The sequence below is a fragment of the Nymphalis io genome, chromosome 21 (genome assembly GCF_905147045.1).
Source record: "Nymphalis io chromosome 21, ilAglIoxx1.1, whole genome shotgun sequence".
Lineage (NCBI taxonomy): Eukaryota > Metazoa > Arthropoda > Insecta > Lepidoptera > Nymphalidae > Nymphalis > Nymphalis io.
This window is the reverse complement of record NC_065908.1, coordinates 9657823-9681276: the sequence shown is the minus strand read 5'-3', so window position 1 is coordinate 9681276 and position 23454 is coordinate 9657823. Positions and strand designations below refer to the sequence as shown.

Sequence of the window (23454 nt, the reverse complement as noted above, 5' to 3'; positions counted from 1 at the left end):
AAGGTTTACACTTTACAGAGGTTAGAAAATGTGAATCCTAACCAAAGATTGCGGGTTCAGGCCTGGTCAAGAGCCACTGTGTTGTCATGAGCTTAATTTGTGTTTATAATTAATATCGTCGTAAGGAAAGTCGCATGTGATGGATGAAGTTGTGTCATATATGTATGTATTCACCAAAACCGTAATGGAAAAACGCTGCTGCACGTAGTTTTTAATTTGTAGGTTCTTAAGAAGAAAATAATTCGTTAAGGATATAAAATTAATCGGTTTGTCAAAAACCGTCAAAACTTTTTACTGTAATATACAAACAAACCGACTCATAAAAAATGTCATACTTAATACGACAACAATAAGTACAAAATGCTACACAACAATTATGGAATTAAAACTTATATAGTTTGAAGGCTATTGCGTCGTAGATACGATTATAAACAAAAATATTGGTTGAATTTCCTCAAGACGCGAATTGATATCAGAATCTTAACCGATGATCGTGGGTTCAAACCCGGGTAAGCACCACTGAATTTTCATGTGCTTAATTTGTGATTATAATTCATCTCGTGCTTTACGGTGAAGGAAAACATCGTGAGGAAACCTGCATGTGTCTAATTTCACTGAAGTTCTGCCACATGTGAATTCTACCAACTCACATGGGAGCAGCGTGGTGGAATTAGCTCCAAACCTTCTCCTCAAAAAGAGGAGAGGAGGCCTTTAGCCCAGCAGTGGGACATTCACAGGCTGTTACGGGCGAATTGATATCCATGTATATTAGTAACTTTCCATAGTTTTCTGACCTTCGTCAATATTAAAACGATATAATGAAACAGTTCAACTCTTCTTAATATATATCGTGCCATTAGGGAGGCCTACGTCCAGGAGTGGACGAGGAATGGATGATGATGGTGATGACGATGATAAATATATACAAATAATGTACATTTTTATCTTTAAACTAACAAACATGCCTTCGTTGTATGTTCCTATTATTTTTATTGAGTTTATTTTTAATGTTGCAACGAGATACATATGAGTATACACTGACGGTCTTACTTGAAATATAGATTTCGCTCTTTCTGTCATTATTGGTTTGACATTCGAAAGAAGAAGACACAGCATTGTTCAACGAATCATCCATTGAACCACTTTTATAAGTAAGGCTTAGTAGTGGGGCCTTTACTAGCCCGTATGGGTAGATACCACCCACTCATTACATATGCTACCGCCCAGCAATACTTTGAAGATTGAGTGAGCCAGTGTAACTACAGGCACAAGGGTATACCATCGTTCCTAAGGTTGGTGGCGCATTGACAATCTAAGGAATAGTTATTATTTTTTTATAATCAGGTGACCCTATACCTGTATTATGAAAAAAGCATTTATTTGTGTAAAACGTAAAGCGAAGAAAGCCTTCTGTAACGTACTTCATTGTTCGCACTGGATCCCACGGGGACCATTGTGCACTAAATCAAAACAGTTAGTTGTTATAACATACAACCGCTACGGTATTGGTAATTTTTTATAATACACGTCTAGAGAGTTTTTTTACACAGCATGTCTTGCGTTTACTTTATCCTGTATGTTAGCATAAATTTAAAATACCGCATTCTTGCTGTTCCATGAATAAAAGAGTTTATCTATCTACAAATATAACTAGGGCTCGTAAATCAAACAATTTAATTACGTAGTGCGGAATTTGATTTCGTAAAATGTGTACTGGGTATTGCCTTAACAATAATAATAGCTTAGAAAAAAGTGATCCCTGGGTTTTATAATTCGCAAATAAGTATTCTGGGTCAGTTTTCAGAAAAAATAACATAAAATCATTTCTGTATTTACTAAGAATTACTTTCTTTTTCTTCTTCGTCGTGACACTCTTGTCAGAGCGGTCGTGGTCGCTATGAAGTATTATGAATTGTTCGCTGCAGATGTTATTGGCCTCACGAGCCTTCGTCCCTTTCATATATCCCTTTCAGTGGTGAGAACCACTTAGAAGATTAAAAAATGTAATGCCCGTGAATATCCTATTGATGGAGTGATCAAAACCTTAATAGAATTCAGAGTTTATCCAATCACGCTGATCCAATGTGGGTTGGTGGGACGCAGGTTTTCTTTACGATTGTTTCTTTGTTTAGGAATCAGTCAGGGGAATTATAAACATATGTATATTATAATGTTCGCTTAAAACATTCAGAAAAAAGAAAAGTAATGAGCATTCATTATTTTTTAATGAATATATTTTTTTTACTGTGTACTTATTATTTTGAATATTTATATTTATTAGGTTAAGTTTATAGACATTTATTCCCCAAAAGACAAGAAAGTCACTTACATGAGAAACGCTTACAATTTTTGAAGAATATATTATGTAGATAGATCGTCGTTCTTGGTAGGTGTGACATTAATCTCATTATAAAAAAGAAATATCCTTATGAGTATAATAAAAAAAAATGGTAAGCAATACGTTAGGTAAATAATTTTAAAACTAAAATGGGAATTTATAATATACTGTGCTAATATGGTATAATAAATATAACATTTTTTAATTATTGTGTGTAATTATATTTATTATTTATAATGTAATGTACATGATCATTTCCATTTATGAATTTGACGTGAAAACTTGATTGGTTTATGTACAAGTTAATAAATATTTAATGCACGTAATATTTACCGTATGTCACTTTAAAAAAAATTAAGTACATGAAAACTCAGAGACGCCTGCTCGGATTTGTACCGGCTATCATCGATTAAAATGCATGTAAGATCTGGTACATAATTTGGGCTGTATTATATTAAATTCGATTTTTTTTAAATTATATTGTGTAATTTATGATTATTGAACGTCTGTTTCCGCGTTCTTGACAACCGTTGACAGAGAAGATTAAAAATAAACAATTTGCTTTCAGGCGCAGTGATATGGCAGCGAGGCGGCATCGCGCACGCGCGTCTTGTGTTCGCGCGGGAAAACTGGCGTGACTTATCGTCAGAGACAAATACTGTGCGTTAATATACTTGTATATTAGTGAAATCCGATTGAATCGCTATACTTTATTATAAAAGATATATATTTTAATTATTAAATTTGTATTAAAAAAAAACCTAGAATTTTTCATATTTTTTTCAGTGTTACAAGTGAAGTTTTGTGAATTGAAGTGCAAAGAAATATTTTATTCAATTATGTAATGTGTTTATATGTAAAGCGACGCTTGAGGCGTTTATGTGAAAGTGTCATGAACAAGACATGAAGTGACAACGAGCGTTGACAGGAACCAAAAATGGGCATACAAGTGGAAAATAATGTGAATTATACTAATACATGTAAGTATGACATTATTATTCAATACAATATAATTAGGGGAAGTAAATTGGTTCCATTTTTGAAAGTCTTTATTTTTACTCTATTTTGCCGTATAATATTCTTATATGAAATCTTAAATGACTGAAGACTCAAATACTATCGGTCAAAGTATACATATATTTTTTATGTATAATTTAAAAAAAAATTATAAGCAGTAAAGATAAAAAAATAATTGAAAATAAATTAAAGCAATGATGCAATGGATCCGTTCTGAAACGTAGTTGAACCAATTTTTATATTTTTATAATATTCTAATTTCTCACCATGATAATTTGCATGATAAAATACGATTACCGAATATATGTAATTTTCACGTATTTCGACCATTATCGCATACGTTTCCTGCGTTAAATGCGGTCGTTGAAAGAATAAATATTTGTGTTGGCAGGAAATCTGTACATCCTTGCCCTCTAAAACATAAATAAATCATACTTTTTCAGTTAAATTGTAGGTATTTTTATTTTTTACTAAGTTCAATGTCGAGTGTGTTTTCTCAGCCTAGATATAATCGAGGGTGACTGAGATGAACGACAAACCGTTATTTACAAAACAAATTGGAGATTTTCTCTCTGATATATATGAATAGTTTGGGGCTATTTATCATCACTATAATATGGGATGGACAAATTAATTTATAGGGAAAATAAAGCACTCATAAAGATCCAGGATATTTATGTTGTAAATAAATCGATTCCACGGTTGTATGAGAATAATTTCAACACAGATAATATTTGAACTGTTTTAATTAGTCAGCTGTAAAGAGGAAAGAAGATGTTAAATTGATTTAGAAACTAAATATAATTATTTATTAATAGAGTACTTCGTTGACAAAGTACGAAAAACCTCAAAGATAACTGATGAATCGAAAATGTAAACTAAGACACTTGTAGAATATATAAGACTTAGTTAAGTTCTTGATTTGAACTTACAAACAAAAAGGTGCAAGAATTGCGCTTAACGAGGATTTCGATATTTGCAAATGAAACTGGATAAAAATGTACATTGTAACATAAATTTCATAAATGAAATAGTACATTTAAAATATGATCAACAAGAATATGAATGTTTGCAAATGGAGACATATATGTTATGTTTTTTACACTGGATATATTATGTACTTTATGATAATTATTTCATAACTGAATAAAATAGTTTAAATATTGGCAGCAAGTCGACACAATTAGAAAAGACCACACCTCAAAGTTTGAGATGATAAGACATGACAGATGAGTTCTCGTGCCCTATTTTATTTGATTGAAGCTATTCGATGCCCCATTAAGAAAAAAAAAACAGATGGAAACATCAACGATAACATCGCTGAAAGCCGTTGCTAGCGTTTTATATTCTGTCTTTAATTAGCTGCTGTGAATAGTTTAGAATGTTATCCGTCAAATTACACTTGATTTAAACTGATGTTTTTTAAAATATATTTTTAGGAAAAATAGAACGTTTTACTAAATTGCATAAAGTGATATGTACATAGTGAGACATTTTCGTAATCATTGATGATGTCCTCTTGACACCATCACTATCCAAATGAGGCACTTAATCGTATTCATTACAATACTTTTAATTACAAATAAATAAATAGTATCTTTATAACTCATGAATTAAAATGAGTTCCAGTCATCCAATAAAACATAAGCAAAACCCAAAATTGTTAGCAGTTTTTAGTTAATGCTGTTTATAATGTTATATCTTAGTACATAAGCTTACGATTTTGTAATCCATATATGAACTTATGTTTATGTTTGTGTGTTTAAATAAATTATAATTATTATAATTATTTATAATAATGTAAATATAATAAAATGAAATTTCAAATAAGGTCAGGTCATCAACAATCGAAAAAATGCCTTTGCTACGAAAGAAAAAATAATTTAACAAACATATGTTCGTTGTTTAGGTCATAACACTATTTAGGTATATAACGATTGTCTCCAGACGTTATTACATAGAAAATTTGTAATCATATGTTTGAAAGAATATATTCCTGAATTTATTTAATGGCTTATAAAATGAGGAGTATTTGTTTCTGTTTTTATTTTGTTTTACAAAGAAATAGAATTTAATTGCTTTATAATAGAAAAAACTGGTTTAGTGGTTGGCTATAAGCTGCAGAATCTAACAATGGGTTTAAATCTCATAATAATTTCTACCGTCTTAACTATTCTGCTTTTTCAACGCTCAATTGCGAGTGAAGCACCTCCAAAAAAGAGAACATTAAGGTTAATTCATGTTCATACATGTTTCAGTATATTCTATTTAGGTTATTACGGATTACAATATAAACAAAAGCTGAATTCTAGCTTTACGTGTATTACTGACGCAAGCAATATAGTTTATTAATGGCCATTCAGCCCCGAATCTGGTGACCTGCCAATTTAGGATGAATACTATGATTAATAGGATCTTTTTAAAATGGTGCTTTGATGCTAGAAAGTCTTCAATAAAATTTTTAAATAGCATTATAAGTAAAAAACCGTTTTCGTATTGCGATAATTAAACCTGTTTTATAATTAATACAATTATTTAATTAAAGGCTTTCACTTGTGCAAATTGTAAGCCAATATTACATTGAGTTTATACATTTTATGAAAACCAAAGTTTTACCGGAATTATTTGGTACTACAGAATTTAGTCATTAGTGAACGAATTAAGCAAAAGGCATTCTGTAGTTTCATCACGCAACCTGCTCAGCTCAAGGCTTCCCTCATATGTGTATGCCATCATGCCCGACTGCAAGTTATAAGGAGAGTACTTCATCTCACATCGTTGATCAACCTAATGAGTACGAAACTTTGTACGTTTGTTGTTGGATATTATTACTTTCGTAAAGGTTTTCGGTTTAGAACCATTTCAATCGTTGGCGCGCCAGTAATTATTAGATAAATTCTTAGAAAAAACTATGCATTGCAAAGTATGCTTTTAACAATTTGGAAACTCAGTCGTGCTTGTACAGATTTGAACCCGTCACATTATCGTTTAAGATCTACGATCAAATAGAAGTTAGTTTTTAAATTCACATAAAATTTGCCAGCCGTAATACTGTTGCGCCATTTAAAAAGAAAACATCATGTAACTATTTCTTTTTAATTCGGAAACATAAATCGTATTTTTTGCTTGAAAAATAAGTCACAGAGATTTATGGGAACATTTTCCGCAAACCTAATCGGAACGGAAGCTTTTGGTTATATTTTTACCGCGATTGTATTTCTTTTCAAATAACTGTGACATTATTTATAAAAACAAATGCCGTGAGACGCAATATTTTATGTCGGTAAAGTTCAATAATCCCTGGACGACGGCTCCAACTCGAATACATTGGAAAAATAAATCTTATCGTTACGTTAATTACGGGAGAGTCACGTTTCTTTTGATACGTTTCTCTGAATCGCGATTATTTTGATATTGTTCAATTTTAATGACTATGTGAAAATATAGAATACTAGATCATTAAACTTGTCTTGCCAAACAAATAAAATACTTGAAGATCACGGTGAAAAACTCTTAGACATGAGCTACTAAAATTTACATAACAGCAAGTCTTGAGTTGAGTTTTTTTTCAATAAAATAGCTACGTATTCTACGAGTACACGGGCCACCTGATGGTAAGTAGCTACCAACGCCCATATACATTGGCATTGTAAGAAATGTTGACCATCGCTTACATCGCGAATGCACCACCGACCTTGGGAACTAACATCTTATTTCCCTTGGGCCTGTAATTACACTGATTCACTCACTCTTCAAACCGGAACACAACAATACTAAGTACTGCTGTTTTGCGGTAGGTTATCTGATGAGTGGGTGGTACCTACCCAAAGCCAGTACAAAGACTGTTTAATGTGTCTTGTTACATTTTATTCTTATTTGTCATTCGTTTCAAATCATAATTATTATCTTTTTTTTATTCATTAGACCACTCATTAGACCACTGTAAGTCAAAGATTTAAGAAAAGTGTTTTCTTTACATATATGTAAATTTATTTCAAGTATTTCGACAACGGATCTTATTATTTGGCTCAATTTTTTTATTTACATAAGGTTTTGCTTTTTAAGTGTATAAAAAATGTTCCAGGAAAAAATAAAGAAACTTATATATAATTTTTATCAAACTCATAAAACACAATAAATGCATAGGAATCATTATTATCCCTTAAATGATTTCTTTCGGCTCTTACGAGTAGGAATAAATGTTGATACAAAAAAACAGATACGTAGCAGGAAAAGTCACAACTTAAACTTTTTTAAAATAGGAACAAAACTATACATACTAAACAATATAACTATATATTATAAATACATAAAAAATATTAACATAAATATGAGTTTTCTCTAATCGACTTAAAATGTTATAAACATATTTAAAAAGCGTAACTAATGTGCTAATGATACTCTGGGCAGCTCTATAAAAGCTATGTATGATATATGTGGTAACTTTACATTTAATTTAATACATCCTTGGAAAAGCTTTAATATGGTTTGTTTTGATTTTAATTTATCTAAAAATGACGTCAAGCAGCAGAACTCATACTACGAGTATCAGACGATTGAAGTATACGAATTTATTATTGAGCAGTGCATTATTCTTGTTTGCACTAACGGTATTGTAAAAATTGTCTAAAATTAATGAAATTACTAAGATTTTTATTTTAAATAAAAAATAAATAAAAAAACTATACAACCACAAACTACAGAACTGAACAACAATGATAATTTAAATTTTACGTAAAATTTGTGTGACTAAAGGACCCAGCATAGTATTGTAGAGTCGATACAGTCGGTTTACAGTAGACTTTAACTCGGACATTACGCCGAATCAACAAACAATTTTTACATTTCAAACAACAGATAAAAAATGATTAATTTAAATAACAAGTAAAATAATCCATGATTTTATATTCTATATTCAAATTGTGATATATTCTATGACCGCATGATTCATAACAAGTTGTTTGACGGACAATATGACACTGATTGTTTTGTGTAGGAATGCGTGCATGAATCAATGCGCGTGCGCAGTAAGCGATTTCGATTGTAACCGATAAATAATTTGCATTGCTAATCGATATTTGTATTTTTATTGCAAAAACTTGGCATCGAATCTGGGTCTTTAGTACTGAAATTGTTGTTGACGTCACTATGAGTTAGGAATGTATACCGGATATCCTTTTAATTGTGTTACATTTTTAAAGCAATTATATTTTTATAAGACCACATCCTGCCTTACTAACATTAAATATTTTGTTACAACCATTAGGATATACATTCTAACGATTAAATATAGTTTTTCGGTCATATTAACATGTGAAATTAATCATAAATTAATTATTACTTCATTACACTTATGTTTTATTTTATGGTACTATCTATTATATATTAATTTAAGACTTATAGCGCCATCTATCAAATCAACGTTGAAGTGAAAACGACTTAAACACAAACCATGAATCATGACGCATCATTGGAAAATGCTGGTGAGCTTACGATTTTCCTCGTTCACTTCCGCGCTAACAGATGGCGCTAGCTGTGTGTTTCCGTAGTAGCCGCCTCGAAACTTTAATAAAGGTTTATTTTTGAAACAGAGCGTTTTATAAGTGGCCTAGGAAGTTAATGTATGACACAGCTCGTGCAGAATGTGAAGGTGCAGTATCGAGATCTTTCCATATTCTGTAACCATTGTCTTATACCCAAAAACACTTTTCCTTCGGTGTTTCTCATAAGGTAAAACAGGACAGACGTATCTCTTCTTAATGAGTAGTTTATCGTTAACAATTTTTTGGTTTATTTATATATCATAGTTGTACAATAAATACTATTACAAAGGAATAAAACATTTCCACAGAAACTAGACAACTACGCGTGAATTAATCGATTCCAAATTTAAAATTAGATATTAGATACAGAATAAATATAAATATCACAGATAACTATTTGTAAAATAAAACGTTTTTATGGTTATGAAGTATTTACGTAATCGGATACCGTAAAGATTGCTTCGGAACAAATAAGGAGGCCCGAAGTGCGCAAGTACGGACGCGCTATTATTTCAACCTGCCGAGCAACAGCGATGTAATTAAAATAAAAAAACAATTTCACCATTACGTTCGAGTAATAGTCATACATTAATAGGCGGTACATGTATAGTTTAGCACAATGTACAGTACACCGTATATAAGTTCGTTAAAATGACAATACTTCTACCAATCAGTGAACATGGCCACTTGACATCAGGGCTCTCATTGGCTAATGTGTCTTCTTATTGTCGACCAACAAAAATTTATAAATCAAAAATCTGACGAGCCGGTTGGCGTGGTTGGTGGGTGCTTGCCTTTCACGCCGAAGGTCTTGGGTTCGATTCCAGATATTTGTGAGCATGAACATGTCTGTTTGTCCTGAGTCTGGTTGTAATTATCTAGATAAATATGTATTTACAAAAAGAAAAATAGTATATGTAGTATATCAGTTGTCTGGTTTCCATAGTACAAGCTCTGTACAAGCTTAATTTGGGATCAAATGGCAGTGTGTGCAAAATGTCCCAGGGTATAAAAATACGAATTCTTCAAAATGCCAATATTCTTTACATCGTGGAGTCTATTGGTAAAATAAAATAATTACGCTTATCCATTCAGTCATGTTTCGTTAATATGCAGTAGAATATAATAAGAATTTGAGTGGAAAACTATACGGAAGTTTGTGGAATCAAACACGGGCAAGAACTGAATTATTGCATAATGTACTTAATATGTGTATAAAACTCGCCCGGTCTCGGATGAAATACTGCCACATGTGTGGGATATCCGTTTGAAGCAGCGTTGAAAAGCTCTCTTACTTTTCGTCAAACTAATATGAAGTTGACACACTAAAAAAAGGATTAAAAAAATTAAACATACAACACACATATAACAACACAAATAAAGACTCATAATATTTATCATTAATGGCGGTTTTCTATTTAGAATATAAACATTGAATAAATAAGTTCTATTTCTTATTAAATGCCTAAACTTATTTCGATTCAAATAAAGCTCTGTTGACAACACTAGAATGAATTGTTTAATGATCAAGATATATTCTGCTGAAATATTCGTCATAATATGTAGGTATAAGATAAATAACTATTAAAATGCATATGTGACCTATCATACTAATATTATAAATTTGAAAATAAAAATTACCGACCGATTTTAATTTAATTAGACATAACGTCAACTGGACTCGAACCAGGATAAGACCAGAAACAATATTTAATGAAGGAAGTAATAAATTTGATGCGGACGTGGTGGCAAGTGCTAGATTTGCTTTATTTGGACAGATATTTCAAATAAAGCAAATAGCAAACATGTTGTATACTTCTCGGTTACACACTAACGTAACAGTTTGTCCTACTGCTGGACAAATATATCAATTTCCTTCTCTAGAGGTTTGAATCTTATTCCAACGTAGAAGAGACCATTTTTAAATAGCAAAGCTAATATAACTCTTTCGTGATGGTTTGATCATCTTATTGCACATTTAACGTCAATAATGAGTTTTATGTTTTTCGAGTAATTGATGAAATATTGTGTCATATTTGGGATAATTGAAAATTCATTCGGATGAAGTGTTTGTAATATTTGCAAATACAAGTATACAAAGCGAAATTACTGAACAAACATTCTAACTACAAAGCCAAATGGAGTGCAGCGTTAAGACAAACACCAGACTTTTGTGCGTTTCCTTTTATGATCATAACCTTAACAACCAGACTCGTTAGTTAGGGGCTCGTTAGTTAGGTCTTAGTTTAATCCTGGGTCGGATTATTAAAATTCCGATTTAAGTCGTAAATAAGTGCTAGAAGCAAGGATCAAACTTGTGATGTCCAAATCGTTGAGTTAATGAAACATATAATTGTTTCCCAAATATATCTTTTTTATTTCGTTTATCGAAATCTTTCGAAGACTATTTCAAAATAAAATAGTACAACCATAATATGGACCATCGATTAAAATGATAGTTTATGTTTTTGGTTTACTAACAATCGCTTACACTAAAACATAACTATAAAATAACTTAGTATAACATTAAAATAATGTAGTGACTAAGTATGAATAAACACGTTACGCTACGTTAACGCTAAAACATAAACGACAAAATGAAAAAAAAATATATATAGAGTCAAACAGAGAATTGTTAATATAAAAATAAAAATATATTGATAAAATAAATTGTTATTTACCCTCTGACCATAAAAGAAGAATGTTATTGTTACTTTACTTGTCTATACACTACCTTACGTATGAAGCAAGCAAGTAATGCACGATTTGTATATATAACTTTTCGAAACATACATAATGAGTCAGAAAAATATCAACAATTAAGCTATTATTATTGAGGATCTTAAAAAATCTTGGGATAGGAGAATTCACACGACGCAATAATTAATTTATTTTTATCTTCTTACTTTTTATATAAATAAAAATGAACGTATGTATGTTGGTCCTCTGTATGTTCCTATAATATTTATCCTATTACCATGAAATTTTGGTTAGTTCTGAGTATACAAGCGAAAGGGAAAATAGGCTATATTTATTTTTGCTAACTTTGTGCAAGCTCATCTGCGTAGGTACCATCCACTCATCAGATATTCTACCGTAAAACAGCAGTACTTGTTATTGTTGTGTTCCGGGTTAAAAGGTGAGTGAGCCAGTGTTATTACAGGCACAAGGGATAACATCATAGTTCCCGAGTTAAATTAAGTGAGAGGCTGAGTTAGTAGTGCTTACCGTTACCACCAGTAGGACAAAAAATTATTAAAGAAAAGTTTATACTGAGGAAAGCTTTACATTTTTAATGAAATAATTGTAATTTGACAAATATTTAAATTGAATTAATGTAATTTATTAAATAATTTAATTAGTTTAACTGATCAAATAATGTTTCCATGCACTATTTATACCATTCTGTGAAAGCTCCGCTGTAAATTATTTTGCAAGCTTTTTGTCAGCCAATAGTATTCGAAAATTTCAATATTTCGGAAGCTGAATAACTTCCTCTTATTGTACTGAGCATATAGGCCACATTGTAAGAAATGTTAAGCATCGCATATATCGCCAATGCGCCACCAATCTTAGCTCAACCTTTATTTGCTTTGTTTTAACGAGACCCAACAGTGAATAAACGAGTTAATTAGTTCTTTAGCCTACTAGACAAGTCTTACACGATATAAATTTGCATTGTTCTCTATATTAATGTAAGATCAAGAGAGATTAGCCAACTGCGCAGGACATATTATAGTGCATAAGTGTGTGCGCAATCACAGGTGCACTCTCTATTCCCTTACTCTCATAAGAAAGAGTTCAGGCGCAGGACCAACTGCTTTACGTGCTTTTCGAGGCACGGGAGTATACACGCTTTCAACTTCCAGACTCCGGACTGCTACTGAGAATATTCGACGGAAAAACTCAATAACTTTTTATTGAGCCTACCTGGAATCTGAACCCAGGACCTCCAGGTCTGCGGCCTTATGTGTAGCCACAAGACCAACGCGGTAGCTGAAAATATATTTGTGTTGAAACCAATGTTGGACCTTAACCCGCCATACTGCTCCGTGAATTTTTGCACACACGTTTCTAAGGGTTTGTTTCACACTTATGAGTCTGTCTGTTTTCACTTTGTCAAGTGTGAAAAATTGAAAGCACAAAATATGTATAAAAATTCAATTTTTAATGAATTTTTTAAGATAATTTTAGAAGTACTTTTAAGTCACAAATTAACAAGAATACATTAAATGTAAAGACATGGTTCGGAATTTAGATTCTACCGAGAACAATCGTTAAGAAATTCAGTTGCTACTCTTTTTTACAGCCATCATACTAAAAATATCGATTATAAATAATTAAGTGTAAAAATAAATCATATGAAAATAAACGAATCCTTGCTTTTTAATATCTATATAATCTTCTATAGAATGATATGACTTGCTTATTCATGTTTTTTTTTAATATAAGTTTTAAATTACTCGACAATCTTATTTGTTTTATATGAATATTATTTATCCATCGCGGTTTAGTTACGGAGGACAAATGTTAATAATAACTGGCTATCAGCGATTCTGTGTAAAAATTCTATATAATTAGAAAGATGTTATAGACTAATAGATCATATAAACACTGAAAGTAGCGTATTGACAATCGTCGCGGTTCTAACTATACTGGGACTTATTACATTAAAATAGTTTTGCAACATTATAACACTCTGTGCATATCACTTAGTCATAATATTTTAATTAATCACTTCAATAAATTAAGTTTGATTAAAATAGAACTTAAATTTATTTATTTATTAAATCATAATTTGATTAATTTAATGAAAACAAAACACTTATCAACTATAGTACAAACAGCACTCAAAGTTAATGACACTATTGAGGTTATGGGGTCTGTCACCGCATAGGTCAAGAAAGCCAGCAGCCGGCGCAGGCGCAAGAGGGAGATCGGGTGGAGCGGCGCTTCGCACAGCGTGGGCGCCCGTTTGTTTACGCAGCGCGCAGTCCGCGCCGCGCCGAGCCGAGCGCCGCCGCTCGAGCGCACCCTATATTCAGTTCACGGCCGCTCTATTACCGGACGTCTATTTCGGCGCATAATATTTCGAACGGTGCGGAGGAACGTTCAGTTTCGCGCGGGCAGGTGCGCGCGCCGAGGCCGAGAGATGCGGCGAGGGACCCGCGCGCGCCCCTGACGCCGGCATGGAGCGCCGCCGCCCCGCGCGCCTCGACCTCGCTGACTCCATGACCAAGACCGTGCGCCGCCGGGACAAGCCGCGCGAGCGATGGCTGCTTACGCGCAAGACCTGGAAGTACATGTCCGATGCCGGTCGCCGGCTGATCCCAGATGGAGCACAAAATCGCGCTGAGGACGTTCCTCGTATCGAAGCATATTTTCAGGAGGTTTGTCAGAGGGAGCCGCGCTTTTTACTGTGGCGGAAGAGCTCTTATCCTGGCGTACTAGCGAGGCCACGCCGTAAAAAACGAGCCCGCGGTGGTTCGGTGCGAGCGCGTTCGCCATCTGATGACGTGCCTCCGCCACCCGCGAGACCCACCGAACTCTTTATTCCGCACACATCGGGTGGTCGCTTTGACATAGCGAAGCTTAGGCGAGATTTTTTTGCGGCACCGCCGCCCTCTCCACCATCCTCTGGGTTTTTGTCATCCAGTGCGACATTCAATAACGCATTCAAAAATACATCTTCTCGTTCAGTGCATTCAGAAGACGATGATGGAGTATTAGTTGATTTACTACGCAAGTACCTGAAAATTGAGGATGATAAAGGGCCGCCGCGGCTATCCGAATCCGAGGAACTTTTGCACGCGTTGCGAAATTACCTTAGACGTCAATCGGAGCGCGGGCCCAATGAGTCCGATAGTGATCCTGCACAAAGAATACTGCACGAGAATCTTGGCAGGTACTATCATCGCACATCTAATAGAGACAATACAGTGCAAGATTTGTTAAGCGATAGGAATTTGTTAAAAAAATTATACAATGATCTTCGTAAAACTAAGCCATATCGCGGGGGTAGAGGCGGTGGTGGGTCGCCCGGATTTGGGCCGTTCGGTGGGTTCAGTGCGACGAACTCGCGTTGCGTGTATCGAGGTCGAGGTGTTGGTGGTTCGAAGTTTAATGATGAGGACTATTTACAATCGCCACCGATGTCTCCTCCACCTCTTATTGAGGTTTTTGGTGAATCGTTGGAAGATAAGCTTGTGGATGTCGGTACTCAGACTCTTCCTATTCCAGAAGATGTTTTACAAGAGTTGGAACGCGCTTACAAGGAAAAATTGGAAGCAGCAACGGTTCCTACCAGTCCGACGAGTCCGCCGCCAGAAAGGCGGCCGCGGCGGCGATCTAGCGTTGACCATGACGATGTCTCACAGTCAGTAAGCGACACAATCAAACGATACTTGAGAATGGCGCGAAAAAAGAGTGTAGATGCCGAAAAGACTGATCGCTTCAAGCGTATTAATTACGACAAAAATTTACGGAATATCAAACCTCGTCAGCCTGGAGACGTGGATGACGATGGCCCTAATAAGGGCTGTCAAACAGAGGAAGGATGGATCTTGACATACAGAGATTTGCAATTTGCGTCAGTGGCTTCGACGCCTACATCGCCACCGTCACCATCTCAGTCACACTCGTTTCTTTCAACCCTATTGGGTAGAAATGCAACAACAGTGGCTCCTCCTGCAGGTGGCATGCAGAAGTCGCGGTCTTCAAGCAGCGTTGTGCAGAGCGTCAGCAAGCGGCTGTGGCGCACCCGAAGCCGGTCTTCCAGTCGCGTTGCAGCCGCCTGGACTCCTCAGGTCAGTCGCAATGCATTCTGTTAAGATCTAGAATAAAATAGTAACGACGGAGTAATATATTTGTATATTTTAGCTGTCATAATATTACACTGCTTTGTTTAGGAGCATGATTAGGTTTTGATGACTAATCTTAGACTAATTTCAGAACGCCACCCAAAAAAATAAATACCGTTGTAAAATGTCACGACATAAACACTCATCTTTCAACACGTAGCCTAAATACCAAATGTATGAGAAAAATGACATCTACTTTTTTTTGAAAAATTGTAGCAATATTATTTTTTTTATTTGACAGTTCAAAATTGCTTCGACGTGTAATTTAACTTTTAATGTTAAAAAAAATATACAGAATAATATTATCGTTAGATCAGCGAGTTCCTAATGAAGTGAAAATTCAATCAACGCTATTTCAGGGTTGTTATGATAACCTTAAATAGCGTTGAATGAATTTTCACTTTGTCATTACTAATTGCGTAGCATACGTAGCCCTTCGTAGCATTCCGTTACGTAGTTGTGTAGCCTTACAGGGCATTTTATAAGTTGCACATGCAGTTCCTTCATATAGGTTAATTTAATATTATTTTTAATTTTTTTTTGTTTTTTTTTTGAATAAATAATCAATTTATAATTTTTTTTTGATTATGCGTAAAAATTATTAATACAGCGTAAAATACTCTGTATTTAACATACAAAAATGACATGGAATCAGTTTTTAATAGTGTATTACAGAATATTAAAATTATAAGAGGCGCTCGTTAAAAAAATCTTATTGATAATTGAAATTGTCGTTTTAAAAGTCCTCTTAAATGTAGTGCAGTAGTCAGTAAGCATAATAATATCATATTTGATATCAGAATTGCAAATAACATGTCAGACATTTGCTTATGTAATAATTATTTATATTGAAAACTTTAACCACTTGTTATACAATACAAAATAGCTAAGTGTAAAAATCATGATAACTTGGAATGGCGGTCAGAAATTACTAGCATTATTACTCCCTATTGAGTTGCAATTCTGATGATCGAAAAACTAACCAATCTACCTGTCAGTAACAGCCTGTGTATGTCCCACTGCTGGGCTAAGGCCACCTCTCCTTTTTTTGCGGAGAAGGTTTGGAGCTTATTCCACAACGGTGTTCCAATGCGGGTTGATGGAATACTCATGTGGCAGAATTTCCGTGAAATTCGACATATGCAGGTTTAGTCACGATGTTTTCCTTCACCGTCAAGCACGAGATGAATTATAAAACCAAATTAAGCACATGAAAATTCAGAGGTGCTTGCCCGGGTTCGAACCCATGATCATCGGTTAAGATTCACGCGTTCTAACCACTGGGCCGTCTTGGCTCTTAACCTAACCTACCTGTCATGTGTTCATAAAGGTGTTATATGTATTTAGAAATGTTTTTGCACTATTACCCCAAGGTCCAAATATTTACGCATATAATTTGAGCTAGTAATAATATATGCGATGTTTGTTCCCTTCAGAATTTTCCGCTGAGACCGCAGCCTTTAATATTTTGTCAGTCCGTTATGAGACGGGGTCATCCACATTCCCATGGAAACTTCTAATAACGATATGAATATTTCTATTTTGTAGTAAGATAAGCTCCAGCGACTTGAGTTCTGTTTTTGACATCTAGATTATAAATACATGGTAGATGCTATTTATTATAAAATAATATTTTCTACTTGTAATTTCATGTACATTATAATACTATGTTACTCGAAATTTAGGTATTTGAAAAAAATACATAATTATTTGTCTTTGTTATTACTAAGTCTAAAAGAAATGTATAAGATTTAAATGAATTTTCTGGTCTCGTGATAAACGATTAAGAAAGTCTGATAGATTTTTTTTAATATGTGATTTTCATAGTCATAGTTTTTGATTTAGTAACAAATTACAACATTCAAATTATATATATTTTAATTTAATGTGGCAGCAATACTTAAACTTATTGATGGTCGAAGTAAAAACTACCACCGGTTCGGAAAAGAAAATACTCTGACCCGATAAGGACTGGCCGGCTTTTTTTGTGTCAAATTTTGTAATTGTTTACAGTTATCAATATGATAAAGAAATATGAAGAAGACGATTGTTTCATTTCACGTATGCTTTAATTAAATCTTTGCTGTCGAGTAAATGAAGTAACAAAAGAAAAATAACTGCCTGTATGTGTCTTACTGCTGAAGTTAGGACTCCTAGCAATTAATATCGTATTCACGCAATATTATTTTGGTTTGGGTTCGATATGTAGTGCTGCACTAAAGTTATAAATAAATTTTGTATTTATGAGACGAAATGGCAAATATTTTCTATATTCTCACAATCAAAGTCACAATCTGTACCTTGGTCTGTTAAAGCCTGTAAATGTCTACTTTGTTTGGTTTTCTCAAATTTCAAGAAGAAGGTTTAATTTTTTTTCTGCCACCCGGTGAAATTGGTGCATTCTAATGGGGGTTGGTGGATAAACACTAAAATTATATTTCACTGCACATATAAATTTGTTCATTCTTGCCCAGGTTTGAAACCGGTATCTTCGGTTATGATTCGCGTGTTCTGTGCACTCGTTATACTTATTGAATTTTGTCTTTATTTTAAATTAATTGGACGCAAATATGTATTCATTAAGCGTATGAATTAATTAACACACTAATTAAACGTCGATTAAATCTCGTGGCTTAGCTAGTATCTCTATAAATGAGTCAAATATTTAGTATTATAAATTCAATTAATCTTTCTCGCGGAATTCCTAGTATTCATCATTGCGGGGCGCATTTGGTAGCTCTATTTATCATTCACGTAGGAAGTTACACGTGTTAGGCGAGTCTAGATCCAGCTGATAGCTGTTCGTTTACATTGCTTTAGTTTTCAAGCACTTATGAGAAATAAGCGAAAAGGCAATTACGCGGCTTATTTTAATACCCAATGTTTTTTATAAATTCTACAAATAAAACATGTCATAAATATGTATTTATAAATATATGTGTTTTTTAACAGAAATAACTTTAATAGTGCTTGTAATCATGATGAGTATCTATTGAAGGTATAAGTCGGTGTGATTCTTGCTATTGCTTTCTAAAACACCCAACTGTCGCCCAGGATTAGTGGCTAGCTCATAAGGTCGCATATGTTACGTGTCTGCACTCAAATCCAGGTTCTGGGTATTAAAAAGATATTTCGTTAATGTTCAATAATGAAGTAAAAAGTGTCACTGCTTCGGAAAGCATAAGGCCATTAATCCTGCGCTTTATCTTCAATCATGTCGGTTTACCGTCGTGTTGGATTGCATATTTGATGGAACAGAAGGTGCACCAGTGTTTGTACAGACACTTCTACATTTTAAAATCTCCTGTGCGAAATAATCTTTTGCTTTGGTCGCCATTATCGAAATATATACTTTACAGGACTTATCTTCTCAATGGGTCACTTTAGTCGTTGTTTTTTTTTCTTACTTATATATTACATAACGTGACAGATTTTACGTTTTGTTTTCTGTGGCTTAAGGACATTGAAAAAATCTGAAGTTATTATTTTTGAAATTAGTTTTAAATATTTTAAATAAAATATAAACCGTATTAGTAACTTTTACGAGTAATAATTTTCTGTGAACACATCCGACACCTCATGCATAGAATATAATATTAACATGTACATTTTAATTATATTTGAAATTTATAATCTTATGAATTATGCAAAATGTTATGTTACTTAATTTATAGATAACATAATTGTATTAATTTTCTTAATTATTTTTGGACTTTCTACTCTGTCAGTATTGATTAGATCTTTAAGTTCTATGTGTTGTTTAAAAATATATGAATTGTTTACGTCACGATTGTTACGTCAATAGACTAAATTTAAAGCGGATGAAACTGCTAGTTACTATACTAAAACCAGATGAAACGTGCTGTATCATTTGGTATAAGTTTTATGTATATTTTTTCAGTAATTTATTCAGTTAGATAGGACTCGTCAATATGATTGGTATCTACTAGGGTAGTAAAACAACCTAAAACTGAACAACAAATACAAAAATAAGGTCTAATAATCCAATAATTATAAATACCTCACTTACAATAACAAAGCCTAGTTGTTAATGTATTTACTAGGTATAAATAATTTAGAGATATGACTTTATATATACGTACTCGAAGATATTATTTCTTTATCAGGAATAATAACGTAAGTTCAATTAATTTGTCACGCAATAAAACAGTTCTTACTTGTCTAAAATGAATAACATTCACCCTTATTTGTTATCAAATATTTTTTGAAATTCGGACCGACAGTTTTAGGTATATAAGGAGATATTCAAATAAACCCATGCGAAGAGGACGGGACGCTTGTGGTACATACTTCGCATTGTTTTTTTTTTATAGAATAGGAAGGAAATTACTGGTGGTAGAGCTTTGTGCAAGCTCGTCTGGGTAGGTACCACCCACTCATCAGATATTCTACCGCAAAACAGCAGTACTTATTATTGTTGTGTTCCGGTTTGAAGGGTGAGTGAGCCAGTGTAATTACAGGCACAAGGGACATAAAATCTTAGTGCCCAAGGTTGGTGGCGCATTGGCTATGTAAGCGATGGTTGACATTTCTTATAATGCCAATGTCTAAGGGCGTTTGGTGACCACTTACCATCAGGTGGCCCATATGCTCGTCCGTCTTCCTATTTTATAAAAAAAGGCGGACGAGTCTATGCCCATATGCACTTGATGGTAAGTGGTCATTAACGCCCATAGACATTGGCATTGTAAGAAATGTTAACTATCGCTTACATCACCAATGCGTCAACAACCTTGGAAACTAAGATTTTATGTCCCTTGTGCCTGTAATTACACTGGTTCACTCACCCTTTAAACCGGAACACAACAATAACAAGTACTGCTGTTTTGCGGAAGAATATCTGATGAGTGGGTGGTATGGCAGCGGTATTCTTCGAGAAGTCACTTCGTATCTTATTCGTATCAATCGTGAAATGTCATAAACCAAATATGTAACTACGCCATTTTGATTAGTATATCCTTTAAATACTATAAACTATTAGGGTCAATGTCGCATATCATTTTTTGATGTGTTACTTACTCAGTGTCGTGGAGCATTTTAATTTTTTTAAATAATATTATAAGGAAAACCCGTAGTACCTTTACACTTATGTACAAGTACAAAGTCAGGTCGGATAACTATGTGAATATATTTTGGCCTAAAAAATAAACACACGTGTTACAAAATCTGTTAACCTAAAACTATTTAAATGTTATCCACATAGCTCTGTTCGCGCTTCGTTAAGCTACACAGCACATAATTCTACACAAATTACCACAATACACTTTCTAGAACGCAAATAAATTCACTTTTAAAACATTACTTGGAACTGGTAGAAATTGCAGTAAAAGTCGAATGTTATTTTGTTAATTTGCTATTAATATGACTGTGTTTGTATTTAAAAAAACTGATTATTTTAAATGTATTTCATGACGTCATCTGTTCTATGTACGTTTGATAAACACATTCACACATACGTATGTTGTTATTTGACGTTATCGCAATTATTGCATTAATTTCGAGAAACTTGATGATAATAAAGTAATCTATCTTTCTATAATAAAATATGCGTATATAAATAAATGAATGAACTAATACAGCCTGTTCAAAATGTGTTTTAAATAGAAACGCGCTTGTATAGTTTTTAATAGATTTCAGTAAAAGGTAAGATAGCCTGTAAATATCCCAAAACTGGGCAAAGCGAGTAACGCCTTAAGAAGGCAGTTTGTGCACCAGACGGCTCCAATTCGGTTTGGTGGTGAACTTAATCCGACTACAGGCCAGCCTCTGCGATGTTTTTCATTACCGCATATCACAAATTGAATTATAAACACATTGTACACATTAAAACCCAATGAAAATTTTGAACCCAAAATCTCATTCATTCACGTGTTTTAGCCACTTCGCTTATAAAATAAAGAAAAAAAATGCTTGAATAAACTCTATAGTATATTTTTAAGCACTTAATATTGCCCTTAAAATGTTTCTTGTATATAAAATCATAATCAAAATAAGCACTTGAGAGCCTTCTTGAATATAGTATTTTATTCAAGTAGGCTCTCCAGCACTTATTGTCATTTTACAATTTTATTAATTAATAATTTGGTTTACTAACAATCACTTACACTAAAATATAAACATAAAAAAATAATAATATTAAAATAGCTAAATGCAATGATTAGTTATACACAAATTTAACATAGCTGTTATAATAATTAATTTTAATATAAAGCTACCACCAGATTCCGAACTGTTTTTATCGAGAAGAACCGACAAGAAACTGAGTAGTTACTTACATTTAATAATCATATACAATATATATATATATATATATATATATCCTGTATGAACATCAACGAATACTAACGTCAAGATCTTCTATCATTTATATAATCCTGTACAGTTCAATAAACCTTAATAACTAAAAAAACCGAAATAAATTTTAAATTCATATCATATATATCAACAGTTAAACATTGTCCACTGCTGAACATAGGCCTCTCCCAAGGTGCGCCAAAGCTCCCTGTGCTCCGCCTTCCGCAACCAGTTGGTGCTCGCCACATTCTTAAGGTCTTAATATAAGGTTTTAAATTCATTTATTAATTTATATTTATATTATGATCTCTATTTATTTTATCTTATATAATAAATAACTAAATATATTACAAAGAACAAAACCGTTATAAATATAAACTATAAAACACTTTCCACTTCGTAAAATTATATTAAATACAAAATCTATTATTTATGTAAGAATTTATAGTTTTTATTTCACTTAAATCAAAATACATAGAAACAAATATATCATAGAATATATAAACATTTTCTAAAGTCCAATAACCATAATATTTAGTCACAAACTTTATAGATATTTAGACGTATGTGTCACGGAGCTTTGATGTTGTTTAAATTATTTATTTTTTATCACGGTTTTCACATTTCGACTATAACTCTATTGGTAATGAGATGAGGCAATCTCGTCTTGATTGCGCTGGAGGCGATGAAGAATTTAACACGATTTAGTTGCGGACATGTCATTCATTTTGATTTTATTTATTAATCTGTATTATATTTTTGTCATTGCCTTTATATCTATCTATTATAATAATAATAAAAAGTAAGTAAATAACAAACAGTCTATGAATGTCCCACTATTGGACTAAGGTCTCCTCTCCTTTTTTAAGAGAAGGTTTCGAAACTTATTCCACCACGCTGCTCCAATGCGGGTTGGTGAAATACACATGTGGCAGAATTTCAGTGAAATTAGACACATGCAGGTTTCCTCACGATGTTTTCCTTCACCGTCAAGCACGAAATTTATTATAAAGACAAATTAAGCACATGGAAATTCAGTGGTGCTTGCACGGGTTTGAACCTACGATCATCGGTTAAGATTCACGCATTCTAACCACCGGGCCATCTCGGCTATTAATAATAATAATCGATATAAAATGAAAATATCCATTCCAATATTTTACTTTAGTACTTACAAGAATAAACAAAATATATATTTCATTAAGAATATGCAATACGCGTATAGAAATGTTTTATGAAAAAATGTATACAAAACTATAAAGTTTGTAAACTAAGCAATATTTAATATTATTTAATAAAGAATGAGTTGAAAATTTTATGTGTGTTTTTGTGAATTAAAATAAAGTCACTCAATTTTTTAAACACATTGCCAGTATTGTTT

General features: G+C 33.1%; 2 protein-coding genes across 4 annotated transcripts in view; one reads left to right on the top strand and one right to left on the bottom strand.

Annotated features, from left to right (window-relative positions):
- The window catches only part of LOC126776758 (yemanuclein), a 425903-nt gene that overhangs the window by 87184 nt on the left and 315265 nt on the right, over positions 1–23454 (bottom strand). The gene's annotated exons all lie outside the window — the stretch shown is intronic.
- The window catches only part of LOC126776741 (rho GTPase-activating protein 6), a 52613-nt gene continuing 43062 nt past the window's right edge, over positions 13904–23454 (top strand). For 2 of the 3 annotated variants that reach the window (XM_050499461.1, XM_050499459.1), the window contains exon 1: positions 13904–15704. In XM_050499461.1, coding sequence (XP_050355418.1) covers positions 14088–15704 — 1617 coding nt within the window. In that variant the 5' untranslated portion in view covers positions 13904–14087. The remainder of the gene's footprint in view (positions 15705–23454) is intronic. The other variant, XM_050499460.1, reaches the window with a different exon arrangement.